General features: G+C 34.2%; 1 protein-coding gene across 1 annotated transcript; it reads left to right on the forward strand.

Annotated features, from left to right (window-relative positions):
- Positions 1 to 7,112: 7,112 nt before the first annotated feature.
- Positions 7,113 to 12,799, forward strand: LOC148200069 (uncharacterized). The gene is made up of 5 exons (XM_088114133.1): positions 7,113 to 11,311; positions 11,391 to 11,517; positions 11,597 to 11,875; positions 11,967 to 12,071; positions 12,157 to 12,799. Exons 3-5 carry the CDS (start codon positions 11,873 to 11,875, stop codon positions 12,628 to 12,630), a joined length of 582 nt encoding a protein of 193 aa, XP_087970259.1. The 5' UTR covers positions 7,113 to 11,311; positions 11,391 to 11,517; positions 11,597 to 11,872; the 3' UTR covers positions 12,631 to 12,799.
- The last annotated feature ends 4,101 nt before the right edge of the window (positions 12,800 to 16,900 follow it).

Here is a 16,900-nt window from a genome sequence, read left to right on the forward strand (position 1 = left end):
ATTACCGAAGGATAAATACCGAAGGCCTTTTGACCGTCGGTAATATCGATTTACCGAAGGCTTTACCGAAGGGCATGTGAGGTGGTAATTACCGAAGGATTGTGACCGTCGATAATGGCTGAGTGATTTTACCGAAGGCTTACGACCGTCGGTATAAGCATCGACTTAATGGAATGCGAATTTGGGATTTTCCTCTCCCATTGTCCAAAATTTTTTTCGCGCAAGTCTTCCTTTCTCCCTTTACCCGAACTTTCTTTCTTCGAACACTACTCCCTTTCTTCATTCCCCAATCCATTTGAGTCCGAGAAAATTGTTTGTCCTTTGCTCCCAATCAACATTGGCTTCCTTCTTCGGTTGGTGGTGGTGAGGGGAGGCTTGGAGCTGGTTTGGTGCTGTAGCTACGAGAGGTTGGGTGGTGCGTTTCTGTCATCTTCGTTAGGGGTTTTCGTTGACGGCTATTCTACGGTAGAGGCTTACTTACTGCCTTTTGTGCCGTTGTGGAGGAGGCTATGTTGGAGGGAGGGTGTGGACAATCCCTGCGGTGGAGGTTTTGTGTTGCGTTACTTCCCCTGCCGTCAAGGTAAGTAGGTTTCTTATTGAACCTGAATGTGTTGAGCCCCTATTCTTCGTAAGAAGGTGTTTGATAATTAATATTTGTTGGTGTTACGTTTTGGTAGTGTAACTTGTCCATTATTCTACAAGGTTTGAGGGTTTCGATAAGAGGCTGAGTCACAGAACGTGTGGAAGGTTCCAACACGGTTAAAGCTGGTTGCAAAAGGGCTGCACTCAAGTGTCCAACGATTATCATTTACAGGTAGGTAAAGTTCATCCTGTTGTGTTTGCCATGCTCATTGTGTTGTGTTAATTGCCTTATGAACCGAGAGCCAATTATAATTGAATTTAGATTGTAAAGTTTGCAATTTGAGCATGTATGAGTTGTCTATTTTGATGATAGCCTTGATGGGAAATAAATTGTGCAATTTGAACATAGAAACTTATGTTGATGCTGTTTTAGTTTGCTGCTGATTGATCTATCTAAAAGACTATAGCCTTGATGGGAATGATCCTTTTTCCCTAAACCTAAACTTAAAATAACTCACAAAACTGAATAACACTACACAATGAGCATATAGTAGGAGAGGTTACTTGTTAAGTAACCCTACCATTCAATCTTTCCAAAATAACTTTCTGTCAAAGTTATTCACTGTTTCCCCCTGAAATTGGCTTCCATAATACTCCCACATCTGAAATAAGGAAAGAGTGAGTAGAGGAACTGCCCATTATTGCAATATAGATGTCGTGATTGCACCAGCTCAATGATAGAAGTGAATGTTAATGAGCCTATTTGGAAGTAGAAGCCCACGTTATAAATATGGTAACCTCAATTAAATTCATACACACAGATCTTGCCTTCTATCTCTCTCTTTCTTCTCTCTTGTGTGCTCTTTGTTGCATATTGATCTTATATATAACCTCTAGACCTTCTTCCCCACTCTTCCACCCCAAATGGCCTCTTTGAAGAAGACTATCACAACACCCATCCAAAAAGCTTGCACTTTTTTCAACCACCAGTTGCCAAGGAATCAAATTAAGTCTCAACTAGATCTCTCTTCAACCTTTTCCATAATATACATAATTCTTTCCTTACTTTCTATCTTCTGCTATAATTGTCATTCTCATTCTTCTTTGTTTGTGTAATTTGTAGCTTTATTTTTTCAGTTTCAGTTTTGTCTTAGTCATGTGCATTTGTTGATGTAGTGTTAGCTTTGTTAATTATTACTAATGTGTTCAACTATGCTTAGTTCGGTTTGTGTGAGTTTAAGGTGCTAGAAAAGCTATATATATACCAACAAAAGCAATGAGAACTTGTTCTAGCCTTGGTGATACAAGCTGAAGCACTCGTTTTCAACTCTGATTTCATTTTTGTTTTAACGCCGTTGTAGAATTTTTATTCTGGTTTCAAATTGTTAAATCTGTTTCAGTTATTTTCCTTTGATTATGAAGCTTTGTACAACATTTTTTAATGTTGTTGAAGGTTGCTTAAGGTGTAGCCAACCATAATAAGCAATGGAATGCAATATGCATAGCTTGGTTGCTAAAAATCCTTACCATTTCACTGTTTCAGAATTTAATTGTAGCTTTTCACCTTGCTCAACTTCTTTGAATTTTTCATTCTGAGTTTGGTCATGCTAAGCCTTTTAATTGTAGCTTAGTTTAGTACAGTTACACTTTCTTGAGTCAATTAAATTGTTGTCCAACCTTTGCTTGTCTGGAAATCTGATTTTGGTGTTATAATGGTGTAATTTGCTGCATAAATTGGCTATGGCAGGGGTGATTTTCGAATTTTGCTGTTTTTATGGTATTGGAAAGCTTGAACAAGCTTAAATTGGTGTTCTAAAGTTGATAGTACTGGTGAATTGGTCATATTTTAGCTTATATGCAGATTTGGTCTTTACACCATCACTTTTTAAGTTAAAATGGAAGTGGAGTGGTGATTTTGAATTGGAAGTTGTTTATAACTCATTTCAGATTTTAAACACAATTAAAATAATCAAATCAAGTTGGTTGAACTGTCAGTTGAGTGTTTATCATGCTTTGTGATTGTGTGTTTTGTTAAACTGCAATGTTTATGATGTTGGTATTTAAAGATTATATGTTGCAAATGTTGGCTTTTGGAGGAAGACCCAGACCTATAATTTGAGCCTTAGGTTCATCTTTTTGCATGAACTTTGTTTGTTTCTTTGTATGAAAATGGTTTTTAATTTCTGCCTCTGGGTTCCTCTCTTGTGTTGGTTGGTTCCATTCCCTTTGTTGAGCCGGGATTGTCTGTAATAGCCCTCCTTAATAAACTTTCAAAAACAGAGTGTGTGTGAAACCCAATCACAATGCTCCAAACCTGAACAAGTTCTCTCCCTCTCTATCCAACATCCAAGCACATATAAAATAAGTCTTATTGTTTGACCAAAAAACACATAATACTAGTAGCCTAAGAAACTCCAAAGACACTGTTCTAACAAGTTTAGAACGGTAAAATCTAGCTAATAAAAAAATGCCACTACCAAAAGTACCTAAAACTCAAAATATGACAACCTAGAACCTAAAACTACTAAGTAGAATAGGCTAAAAGTGTTAACAATGAAAATTGTTTTGAAATACTTATTCAAACTTTCAAATAACTATCTAAAGACGTTTTAAAAGATAAAAGAAAGATAAATATGAAGTCTACTAAAGAGGTAAGAAATTGGCAATTCACCTAAGGTAGACGAACAATAAGTAATGTTAATATCCGAAGAAGTCTAAAGTAGTGAAATTAAGGCAGGAAACTACTCTAATTAGAACAACTACCTTAAACTCAATGTTCGAGTACTTAGAACCTAAAAAAGTGTACTAAAACCTCAAAAGGTCTACTAAAAATGCACAAGAATGGTCAAATTTTGCAAACTGCACTAAACTAGCCTAAGAAACTTCAAACAAACTATCTTAACAAGTTTAGAATGGTAAAACAATGCTAATTAGAAACTCACACTACAAAAACAACTTATAACTCAATATATGACACCCTAAAACATAAAACTAGTTAGTATAATACACTAAAAGTGGTCATAATGCAAACTGTATTAAAGTAGTAACCAAAACAGTAAAACAACTATCTACACAAGTTTTAAAACATAAAAGAAAGATAGAAATGAGGGCACAATTCGAAAATACAAAGAAATACAAGATTTGACTATTTATGGACCTAAAATTACACTACACCATGGTAAATTTGGTAAGAATGATGATGTGCAATCTGTAAAAGACGCCTAAAAGTGTCTACACAAGTTGTTACCTCCTAGAAATGACTAAGAATGGACTCAAGAATTGATTCCTAACACACTTTCTTGAAATCACTACTAAAACCTCCAAAGGTCTACTATAAATGCACTAGAATGGTCAAATTTTGATGACTGCACTAAACTAGCTTAAGAAACTTCAAACAAACGGTCCTAACAAGTTTAGGATTGTAAAACAATGTTAATTAGAAACTCACACTACAAAAACAACTTAGAACTCAAAATATGACACCCTAGAACCTAAAAGTAGTTAGTAGAATACACTAAAAGTGGTCATAATGCATAAAAGTAGTAACCAAAACAGTAAAACAAATATGCACACAAGTTTTAAAACATAAAAGAAAGATAAAAATGAAGGCACAATTCGAAAATACAAAGTGTACAAAATCAAACAGCACTAAAAATCAAAACTGCACCAGAAAAATGGGTTAAAAAGTGTGCTTTCAAACCCAAAAATGAGTGGCAGTGTCTGTAAAGCTCAAGTGATGATTCAAGCAACTTTATATCATCAATTTAAAGGTGTTTAAACATTGAAACAACAATGAATCACAGTACACTCGAAAATCACTAATTCACTTCCAAATTTAAGCAAAATTGATGGTTTAGGAAGTGATTTTGCATGTAGGCTCAAATTTGACCAAATGAACAGTGCACACAGGTTTGAAATGGTAAAATAAACTTGTTCAAACATTCACAATGCACATAAACAACCAGATGCTTCTAATCACACTTGCTATAGCCAATTATGCAGCATTTTTAAACCAAAATTAGCATTAGAAGTTTAAGTATTTAGTACCTAAAAAGTGTACTTCTAAGGTGAGAAATTGTCATTTCACCTAATGTAGACTCATTCTAAGGTATGTAAACATCCTAACAAGTCTAATTTAGTGAAATCAATGTAGGAAAGTAGTGAAAAGCAAAGAATAACCTAAAACTAAAAGTTGCTCTTTCCCTCACTTTCTTCATTTGCGTATTGTGTTGTTCTTGTTTTCACTATTTCTTTGTTTTTTTTTTCTGATTTGATTTCGTGTTTGAGTGGATAATTGTTTTCGTTCACTGTTCCTTAAGTGTTTCTTCATCATTTTAATCAGTGCATTTCCATTGTTTGAGTTCAGTTCAACCTTTATTTTTCATTTTCCAGTTATGTCACGGTCATGTCTTATTGTGCAGTTTTTTTAACTTTGTCATCATGTTTTTGATTCTGTTCTACCTTTCATTTTCGTTTTAAGTGTGTCCTGAGCAGTTGCTAGCTCTATGTTGATCATATAAAGCAATGGCATCATGTCCAGCTTTGATCATTTGAGTCAATTAGCATTGCAAATATTGGTTCCAGTAGCAAAATCTGCATAAAACATCATTTCTGGATTAATTTGATATCATTTGATTTTCGTCCAGATTTGATGGTTTTCAAGCTTTGTCCAAGTTTGCCTAGTGATTTCAATTGTGTCTAAAGTAATTCCAACTCATATTCATCACAGAATAGCAAAATTAGTGGTTGAGTTCATCACAATCTGGTTTCAAATTCTGCATTAAAATTTAATTCTCGGTTCATATGGTGCAAATTGTTTCTAACCAGATTTTGTGTCTCTAAATCTTGGTGCAAGTTTGTTTGAAGTTTCTAAACATGTTTCAAGTTGTACAAACTCAGATTAACCACTTATTTGTCAAAAGCATAATTGAGTTGATTCAAAATTCTCTAAACCAGTGTTGTCACAGTTTTTCCCAAGCTTTTTGCACCGTGCATGTAGTCTTTGTTTGGTATTAGGTGCTTCAATTCTGCTAGCTATTTATCTGCAGTTAGATCTAGTGTTTTTAGGCATTCTTTGAGTCTTTAATTGAGCTATCCAGCTTTGAATCCACTGCTTTCTCAATTATGCAACAGTTTTAGTGCATTTTTCTGCACTTTTAGCAACTGCAACTATGTTTTGGTGACTCTGCCTATTTCAGTGCAGTTTAAACATTTGTGCAAGTGTATTTCACCATTTGAAACTTGTTTCAACTGTTGCCTAGGTCCATTTTCATTAAATCTGCAAAATCATAGTTTGACTTCCCATTTTTGCTTGAAATTTGGAACTCAACAAGTCATATTGTGATTTAGTAGATTCTGACACAATTTGGTTGTTTCTATACATATATTTGGTGCATCAAAGTTCATCTTTACTGTTCCTTTGGTCACTTTTGCACCATTTCACCAAATTACATCTTCCTACCGTAGCATTGTTTCAATATAGGAAGTGGGCCTATCCTATTTTACTATGGCAGTTTTCCTTACTGTTTGACAGTTTGAATCCCTTCAATTTAAGCATATAAAGTTGCTTGAACCATTAGTTCTGCCATAGACTCACTGTTGATCAATTTCACTTCAGAAAGCACCATTTCCAGCCACATTTTCGGGTGCAGATAGCCTTTTGCTTGCTGTTTTCATAATTTCAAACTTAGATTTCCAATTTGGATTGGCAAAAGCTAGGGGATTCTGGTTCCAAACACTTTTGAATGATTATACAAGTGAAAACAAATCATAAAAAGCAAATACACCCCTGCAATCTAGTTTTGAAAAGTCCAAGACCAGAAAAACCCAAAATCTACTGTTCTTTGTGGCATTTCATCAAACAGTTTTGAATTTTCATCAAACACCTTTTGTGCGCCTCCAACTGCATCTGCGTTTTTCAATTCCGCTGCCACCTCTGGTCCGAGAAGCTGCTCATTCTTGAAGAGTGAAGCTGCTTCCATCAATAGCTATTGATTGCATAAATTATGTTAATATGTATTATATATCCATGCTTTTATAGATATTTGATTGCCTAAATTATGTTGATGTATATATTCTATGTTGATGTATATTGTATTCATGTTGATGTATATTGCATTTCATTTATTAGGCTACAACTTGATTAAGTTAAGTAGTCATTTAAAATCCTATCGTACTTCACACATTCTCAATGCAATGAGAAGGGTAAAAATACTATAAACACTTGGAACCTACAAAATATTTGGAAGTACCCTAGACAAGAGAACTTCAGTAGTAATAAGTTGTCTCCTCCAACTTTAATACACAACCCCTTAGGATGTCTAAGGCATTTCAATACTGAGGACTTCTCTTTGCATGCCCTTATTGAATGCCTATGACAATAGTGTTCAAATTGTCTTCCATGTTCGACTTGAGTAGTAATAGGTTTATTACTTATGTCACATGGAGTGTTGCTGTTTTGGCTAAGTTTTTATTTGTTTGGCTTGTCACAGAACATGGCCCATTTTCCCAACCATCGTGGATGGATGTACGACTGTTGTTATAGTGGAAGGAGAGGTTTGAAGGAATCTTTTGTCATCGGAGTTGAAGAGTTTGTGGAGACGGCCCTACGATATCAATATTATGCCCTTGATGGAGGGATTCGATGTCCATGCATCAAGTGCGAATGTACAAGGATTTTGAAAGATGAAGTCGTCAAACTTCACCTTTACCAAAAAGAGTTCATGCCTAATTACACGGTTTGGACATTTCATGGTGAAGAAATTCCTTCGACCTCCACTGCAGCTGAAAAGCGGCTTGCATCAGGTTCGAATACTATTGTACATACATCTGAGATAGATCAATTTGCCTATATTCAAGAGATGGTCAACAATGCTCTTCGTCGCCATGCTAAACAAGAAGCAAACGATAGTCATGATGAAGAGTCTCCAAATGAAAGCACTCAGAGGTTTTACAATTTACTGACAGAGGCAAATCTACCTGTATTTGAAGGTTTATCTGAGTCAAAATTGTCAGTGTGCATTAGACTTATGGCTGACAAATCTAATTGGAACGTTCCCATTTAAGCAGTGGACTTCTATACAAAATTGATGTTAGATTTGACACCACCAAACAATTTTATGCCCAAGAATTATTACCAAGGAAAAAAATGTGTTTCAAAGTTGGGATTGGAAGTCAAGAAGATTGATTGTTGTGTTAATGGATGTATGTTATTCTATGACAATGACAGTGGCAAAAATGATGCATTGTTGGTTGAATGCAAGTTTTGTGGCTCACCTCGATATCATACTATGCATGCTGGATGGAGGCAAAAAAAACCAATTCCCTTAAAGTCCATGTTCTACTTGCCTATAATTCCAAGATTACAAAGAATGTTTACTTCAATGCAAACATCAGAACACATAACATGGCATGATGGTAACAAAACTGAAGGATTTTTGTGTAATCCTTCTGATGGTGAAGCTTGGAAGCACTTCAATCGTAAACATCCATCCTTTGCTAGTGAACCGCGTAACGTCAGACTTGGTCTATGCTCTGATGGGTTTATCCCGTACATTCAGGCGTCTGCATCACCATATTCATGCTGGCCCGTTATAGTTATCCCATACAATCTACCACCTGAGATGTGTATGACAAAGCCTTACATGTTTTTATTGTGTATAATACCAGGTCCATCTAATCCCAAATCATTGATTGATGTTTATTTGGAGCCATTGATTGATGATTTGAAAAAGTTATGGAATGGTGTTTGGACGAATGACGTTTCAAGAAAGAAAAATTTCCTTATGAGGGCAGCCTTGATGTGGACTATTAATGACTTCCCAGCGTATGACATGTTATCTGGTTGGAGCACGCATGGTCGATTAGCTTGTCCACATTGAATGGAACATACAAAGTCATTCCAATTGAGTTATGGTCAGAAAAGTAGTTGGTTTGACTGCCATCGACGGTTCTTGCCCATTGATCACGCCTTTAGAAGAAACAAAAAGGCATTTCGCAAAGGGCAAGTTGAAACGGATATGCCCCCGCCAAAGTTGACTGGATCACACGTTTGGAGAAGAGTGAAAGACTATCCAAAAGTCACTGAATCTGGTCAGAATAGGATAGAAGGGTTTGGAGAATGACATAATTGGACTAAAAGAAGCATTTTCTGGGAACTTCCCTATTGGAAAGACAACTTTCTAAGACACAACCTCGATGTCATGCACACAGAAAAAAATTTCTTTGACAATGTCTACAACACAATTATGAATGTTATAGGTAAGACAAAAGATAATGAGAAAGCAAGAAAAGATTTACCTTTGTATTGTGGACGAAAAGACTTAGAGTTGAAGGCGCAAGGTAACGACCGATTATTTAAACCAAAAGTAAATTACACCATATCAAAAGACGAGGCAAGAATAGTGTGTGGATGGATCAAGGAGCTTAGAATGCCAGATGGATATGCTTCTAACTTGTCCAGATGTGCCAATGTTCAGAACGGTACTCTTCAAGGGTTGAAGAGTCATGATTGTCATGTATTCATGGAGACTTTCATCCCTCTTGCGTTCAGTTGTTTGCCAATGCACGTGTTAAATCACTAATAGAAATCAGTAACTTCTTTAAAGATTTGTGTTGCTCGACACTAAAGGAGAATTCCCTTAAAAAGATGGATGAAAATATCCCAATTATTCTCTACAAATTACAAAGAATATTCCCTCCTACATTCTTTGATTCAATGGAGCATATTCCAATTCATCTTGCATATGAAGCTTGGCTTGGGGGACCTGTGCAATACAGGTGGATGTATCCATTTGAAAGGTTTATGGGAGAATCCAAACGTTCAGTTAAAAATAAAGCTAGAGTAGAAGACTCAATTTGTGCAGCTTACTTGCACAGAGAGACAACGTATTTTTGTTCACATTATTTCAAAAACTTCATGTTGTCCCCCACTCATGTCAGAAATGAAATGCAATGGCAAGTTGAACCACGTGAAGGTGCATTATCAGTTTTTCGACAATCAGGTCGTCATGCAGGGAAAGAATTCACTCATTGGTTAACTGATGCTGAATTCAACTCTGCTCATGTCCATGTCTTAATCAATTACAGTGAAGTTAAGTCGTACCTTGAGTATGTCGTCATTCATCTCTTATCTTTTCAACGGTATAATTGTTATACACTAATGAATTTCATTTGTACCAGCTCATTTGTTGTGGCTGAGCAAGTCGTAGAAGGAAATACTTATGCTAGAATACACTCAGAGTTTCCCCATTGGTTTAGAAATCAGGTCCGTACTTTTTCCTACGTTTAGAGCAAGGTTAATTTGACTCTTGCTTTTATAATTTTTTTAGTATCTTTGTAGGTTTTTAATCAGGCATTAACTCCCACGGTTCAAGAGTTAAGACATCTCTCGAATTGGCCAATGAGATGTGTCAAAGAATGGCACACTTACTTCACCAATGGTTACAAATTCCATACACATGAATGGTCTAAAGGAAAGAAAACATCAAATTGTGGTGTGTATGTCAAGGGCCTAACAGAGGGTTGTTATGATGATTTCTACGGCATCATTCATAAAATATATGAGCTAGAGTACAACAGCACTACATCTCCAAACAGAGTAGTACTTTTTTATTGTGAATGGTTTGATCCTTCTAGAGCTGGTACTAGAGTGGATCCACGCTTTAATATTGTCGAACTCAACCAGAGATTAAGATATGGACCGTTTGATCCTTTCATTCTATCAACTAATGTCAGATAGGTTTATTATGTGTCATATCCACCATTCCGCAATATTGACAAGCGTGGTTGGGCCGTAGCAATACAAACCAAGCCTAGAGGTCGCATTGACTCAAATGAGGTTGAGGAAGATGTTGCCTACCAACTTGACCAAATGTCACAACCACAAGAAATTATTGAAGTTGAACGTATAACCGCATTGGTTGGCCCTGATGGTGATGGAGATGAATTAGAAGCAACAATGGAAGGTGATGAAGAACAAGAAGAAGAGGAAGAAGAATAAGAAGAAGAAGAAGAAGAAGAAGATGATGATGATGATTCTGACGACGAAGAAAAATAAGATGATGATGATAATGACGATGATGAAGAAGAAGAAGATGAAGATGAATATCATGATGACGACGATTGAATGTTGGACATCTATTGTAGCAAATTGAACTATCATTTGAATAGAGTTATCTAAAATACCATCTGAAAAGTGGTATGCAATTATTTATACATTGACTTTAAAAACCATTGATCCTTCCTTATTCATTTCTTTTTTTTCGCTTTATTTGTAACCATTTCAATGCAGTAATGATAGGACAAGGTTCAGAACGTCCTGATAAAGGAAAGGGGGTAGCAAGGCCTAAAAAGAGGCAACGACAGACACCAAAGTATGTACTTAGGGTGCCTGCTAAACTACCTACAATTGCTACCCCCAGTACATCATCTGTGGGGCCTCCTCCTACCCCTGTAGTAGACCCTACTCCTACCTCTGCAATACACCCTTCTCCTACCCTTGCAGCACACCCTTCTACCACCCTACAACAGACCCTCTTCATCCTCTTGTGATTATAACCCCCACTCCTCCTCCTGTGGTTATTACCCCCACTCCTCTCCTTGACCCTACCTTCCTCATCTTGTATACCGCCTTCTGAGACTGTCACACCATTTGCTGATCCAGATTCAAGTGGTGATGGTGAAGGTCTTGACCCGCCCCTCCATGATCGACCATGGATTGAGCCGTATGGTAAAGGATAAGATTTTAATCTCTTGATATAATTTGATGTTTAAACCCTATTGTAATTGAAATGACTTTTATTATGCAGGTTTATCCCATCTAGGGTTGCTTCCCAGGCCATCACACGTTCAATTAAGCAACAGTTTTTAAGTCCATGGCCTACTTGGGGAGCAATACTTGATGACGACAAAAAGCCATTCTAGGAGCGCTTTCAGGTGAACAATCCATTAAACTAATTGTCCCTCTTATTTTAGTATGTTCATTAATCAATGTTTGTTCTGTTTAATGTTACAGATGAAGGTGCAGTGGAAACCTGAACATGAAACACAGATACAAAGAAATTTCCACATGAAAGCATCTCATCGGCTGTTAGAGATGTTTAGGGATGCCCGCAATGCAGGAGAGCGCCCTTATTGGCTGGGCGAACAAATTTGGAACTCTTTACTGGCTCATTGGAATATAGTAGAGTTTCGCAATAAGTGTGCCAAGGCGTAGAGAAACAGAGCATCTGAAAAGTGTGGCACCCTGCATACTGGTGGGTCGATAACCATTCATGAGCATGCCATTCGTATGGTAAAATTTCATTACATAACTTTTTCTTTCATATATAAGTTATGTATTTTCTATTTCATATGTACACTTCTAATTGTAAATTATGTTACAGGCACAAGCTCTGGGACGGGCGGTCCATGTTGATGAGGTCTTTGCACAGACTCATGTAAGGAAGGGCACTAATCAATTCGTTGATGAAAGATCTCGAAAGACTCGTGTAAGCAAATAACACTATTACTATTACTAATTTTTCATTTATGTTATTCTATCATTCCCTAACATTGCTTTTAATGTTTCAACAGGAAGAATTTTCTACGAGACTTTCACAGGTTAGATCTGAACATGAGTCAGCTCCTACACCGGATGATGGCAGTAATGCAAAAGACGACATACGTAGGACACAATGCTGGGTCGAGATCGTTGGTGGGAAGAAAAAGGGTCAAGTCGATGCAAGACAACTTGCTGCAAACTATATAACATCGAGAGGAGGTACTCTGAAGCACCAACCTTCTTCTTCCACCACTACTGCTGACGAGGTCGTTCTCCGCCTCACGCAGGCACTAGAGCAACGTGACCAGGAAATCACTGATTTGAGAACAGAGTTTACAAACTTTAAGGCCCTGGTCATGAGAGTGTTGCCTGAAACTTCACAGGATGAATTCAATATTCCTCCGACCCAGCCACGACCCTCCTCGTCACCCGCTGCCCCTCAGCAGCCCACATCAGTCCAACCCACATCAGTCCAACCCTCATCTGTCCAACCCACGCCAGTCTAGCCATCAATAGAGGAGCAAGATGATGAAGATCATTCTGATGATAACTATGTACATTATTAGTTTCATTTTTTTATTACTTGTTATAGAAACATTTGGATATTACAACATTTAGAGTTTAGATCATTTCGATGTTAGATATATTGGATGATTTGGATGTTAGAACATCATTATGTTACATTGTTTTATGTTTTAACTATAAATACATGTTCTATGGATTAATGGATGTTCTATGGATTTTGATCAATGATTACATCTTTGAGATGCACATTATGCAGGTCTGTATGTCCTTGAAAACTGTTATGCAGGTCTGTTTGTGCTTGAAAACTGTTATGCAGATCTGTTTGTGTTGTTGGTTTCATAAGAAATACAATTGTCCCTTACATTTCCCTCCAACTTACCGAAGGCTTTTGCCCTTCGGAAATTACCGAAGGCTTCAGCCCTTCGGTAATAACCGAAGGCTTCTAGCCTTCGAAAATTACCGAAGGCTTTTGCCCTTCGGAAATTACCGAAGGCTTCAGCCCTTCAGTAATAACCGAAGGCTTTTGTCCTTCGGAAATTACCGAAGGCTTTTGCCCTTCGGAAATTACCGAAGGCTTTTGCCCTTCGGAAATTACCGAGGGCTTCTGGCCCTCGGTAATTACCGAAGGGCGGAAGCCCTCGGTAAATGTTAGCGACAAGGGATTTACTGAGAGCTCTTTGGCCGTCGATAAGCCGTCTGTAAATATCCTTTTTCGACGGCTTCTGGCTGTTTCCGAGGGCTTATGGCCTTCGGTAATGCCTTTTTTTTTATAGTGGTGGTCATTAATGATATTTACCTTTCCTGATTAGTGTTTGATTGACAGCCGATCAGTTGACTGTTTTGACTCCAGATTCTCCTTAGTCGATTGGTCACCAGGATATAATACACTACGTATTTTCATTTTGTTAATCATGCAAATAATATGACTTTGTCAATCATGCAATTTCACTTTGTCAATTGTATAAATAATATGACTTTGTCAATCATGCAATTTCACTTTGTCAATTGTATAAATAATATGACTTTGTCAATCATGTACATAATATGACTATGTTATTTATATGTTCAAATTCAAAATCAAAATAAAAAAAAAAAACATTTATTTAGAAGAGAGTTAGTAAAACATGGAATCTGACATAGCAAAACTTTTGACTGAAACGGCTATCAAAGATATAGATTGGATAATTACTCTGGAAAATAAGAACATAACTTTTGACAATGAGTACCTCTCTAGAGTTCTCATCGAGAAATACAGACAGATACTGGAATACTTAGACAAATTGATTGATGACGCAGGAGATAATTCCCCTAAAAAATAATTATATTGAATAAATTATATTAATATATATATATATATATATATATATATATATATATATATATATATATATATATATATATATATTTTACTTAAAATAATTTGTTGTATTGATATGTTATTTTTTTTACAAGAAGTTATCATCTGGTATGAATGTAGTGTGACATAATATGGAATGCATTAATTAATAAATTAGGTTTTATCTCAAATACCTTCAATATTAACTTTTATAACTAAATTACTTAAATCCAGAAGGCATTGCAAAGTTCATAAAATTAAAATAAACAATCGTTTTAAATAATAATATGTGTGAGAAATTTTATAATTTCAAGAAATTTGATATTTAACTCTTTTAACATGAATTTTTCATTTTTCAAAAGCTGTCTTAATACAATAATTCTAGTTTTAATTTCGATTAGCTAGTTTAATTTTTTATTGTATTTATAATATATATTAAAATCTAATGTAAAATATCATTTAAATTTTTTTTAAAAAAAAATTATTCACTAAAAAATATTTCCAAGAAAAAATACATAGAAGCACACGTGTTACTATGTCTTTCAGATGGGTAAAAGAGGAAACATTTAAGATATTTAAGGAAATATTTGACTCTCCCTTTTGTACTCAATTTTACCTTCTTTTTTTCTGTAACACGGTAAACATTTTAATTTAATATTTTAAATTAAAAGTAGGTGATAATATTTGAAAGAGATAAAAGTTATAAATCAATGTTCAATGTGTAAAAGAAGACATGTAATTTCTTGATCAAGAAAATACACTCCCTAAAGCCATCTTGTTCGTGGTTCGTGTTTATAAGGTAGAAGAAAAATTAATATGATTTTAGCTTATAAAAATTAATATGATTTTAGCTTATAAAAATTAAAAAATTAATTAAATATATTTTTAATTCTTTAAATATAAAATTAAAATTTATTAATATCTCAAATATTAATATATTTTAAATTTTAAAAATAAATAAATATAGTCATTTTAATTTAATAATATTATTTTTATTCTTAAATAACATTTCATAATGATATTTAAGATATTATTCACAAAATGATATAAACAACTTTAACGCAAAATCTAAATATGTTTGATAAATAAAAAAAATTAATTAATTTAATTAAAATGATTGTATTTATTATTTTTTAAAGTTTGAATATTAAAATTATCAAATTTTTAGATAAAAATAAATTTTAATTTTGTATCAGTTCAAAAACTTAAAACATATTTAATCTATAAATATTTTATAATTGAATAGATTTTTGTTTTTATATTTTAGAGAATATCTCACTCTCTTTTTTTCTATTCAAACAGATATTTATTCATTCCCCTCGTATGTGATAAGCTTAACTTTCCTTTTTGAAGTTCTGGCTCAGATAATTTGTGAAACACATCAAATTATTTCTTCATGTGCATTTGTTTGAGTTGTTACATCCCTTTTAAACATACATGTCCCATTATTTCTTCATGTGCACATGGCTGAGTTGTTGAGCACCCATATTCATTAAACAACATATCATTCTTAGCTAACATTTGTTTGTTGGTACAAAAGGTTTTAGTTTTAAGGTTGGGTTTCACAAATTTCAAGAATCATAAATAATTAAAAATATAAATGTTGGTTTTGATTTGGATAGATATGCATGCATAAATATAATGGTGGGTTGATGTATTTTGATTTTTTGTGAGTTAGATTGATTGTATTTTTTTAAACAGGTATTTTAGATGAAACATTTAAAGTTAAATAGACCATTTTTATCGTATTTCTTTAAATAATTGTTATACAATGAATTAAGTTTCGTGTATTGATTTGTTGAATTTAAGTAAAATGTATAAATAATATTTAAAATAGTATTAATATAAATAAATAAATTAATTAAATATTCAACATATAAAATATCATTAAGGAAAATTGTATTTGTGCATATTTACAATGTTATAGGAATCTTTTGTTATAAATAGTTTTAGATTAATATCCATTGTTTCATGTCAAAAATAGATATGCTATCCAACCAAGTCTAAAAAATTTATTGGTCCAAATAAAAAAGAAAAAAACAGACTCGTATGACAAAATGAAGTTTATAGTAACTTTCATTGCCGCATTATTGCGATCCAATCAAGTCCAAAAATTCATTGGCCTGAATTAAAAAGAAAAAAAAAAGACTTGTATAACAAAAAGAAGAAGTTCATCATAAATGATGTGGGAATAAAATGTCATTATCATATATTAGTTTAGGAATACATAATTACATTAATTGACTAATTACATTAATTGAATTAATGTTGAATGATTTTATTATGTATTATCTTTATTTTGGATCAAATATTTATATTTTATGTTTTTCTTATAGATAAGTATTTTTAAGTGTTAAAATTACAAGTTGGGGAGAATTCGTGTTCAAGATGCATAGTTGAAATCAAATAGCTCCACAACTTAGATGTGAACGTTTTCACAACTTAGTGAATTTGTCTCGAGAAAAACATAATGCAAACCAGTCAATTTCATAATTGAGTTGTGGCTTTTTTCACAACTTGTGGATTTATTCTAAGAGTGAGGAATTGAAATCAGAGAAGTGCACAAGTACATTGTGGATTTTTCATGAACAGTTCAATTTTTCAAAGCAATTACTAACTTCTAATATTACATGGATTTAAAAAGATTAAGGAAAAAGAAGAAAAAGAGGACAATTACTTAGAGAGAATAACCACCCTAAAAAGGGGAAATTATAGGAAATAGGGGATTTTTTGGACAATTAGAGGGGCAACAGAGATAAGAGGAACACAAAATTCATTCTACTTTTCTTTTTCTTCCTTTAGTTTTTCGTGAACTTTTACATTATGAAAAACTAATTTTCCTTTTCGTTAGAGGATTGATGTAATATTGTGGAATATTATTTTTGAACCTTTTCAATTGATGTTTAGTTTATTTT

This window comes from Vigna umbellata, chromosome 4, assembly GCF_029865625.1.
Source record: "Vigna umbellata cultivar VRB3 chromosome 4, Vumbellata_1.0, whole genome shotgun sequence".
NCBI lineage: Eukaryota > Viridiplantae > Streptophyta > Magnoliopsida > Fabales > Fabaceae > Vigna > Vigna umbellata.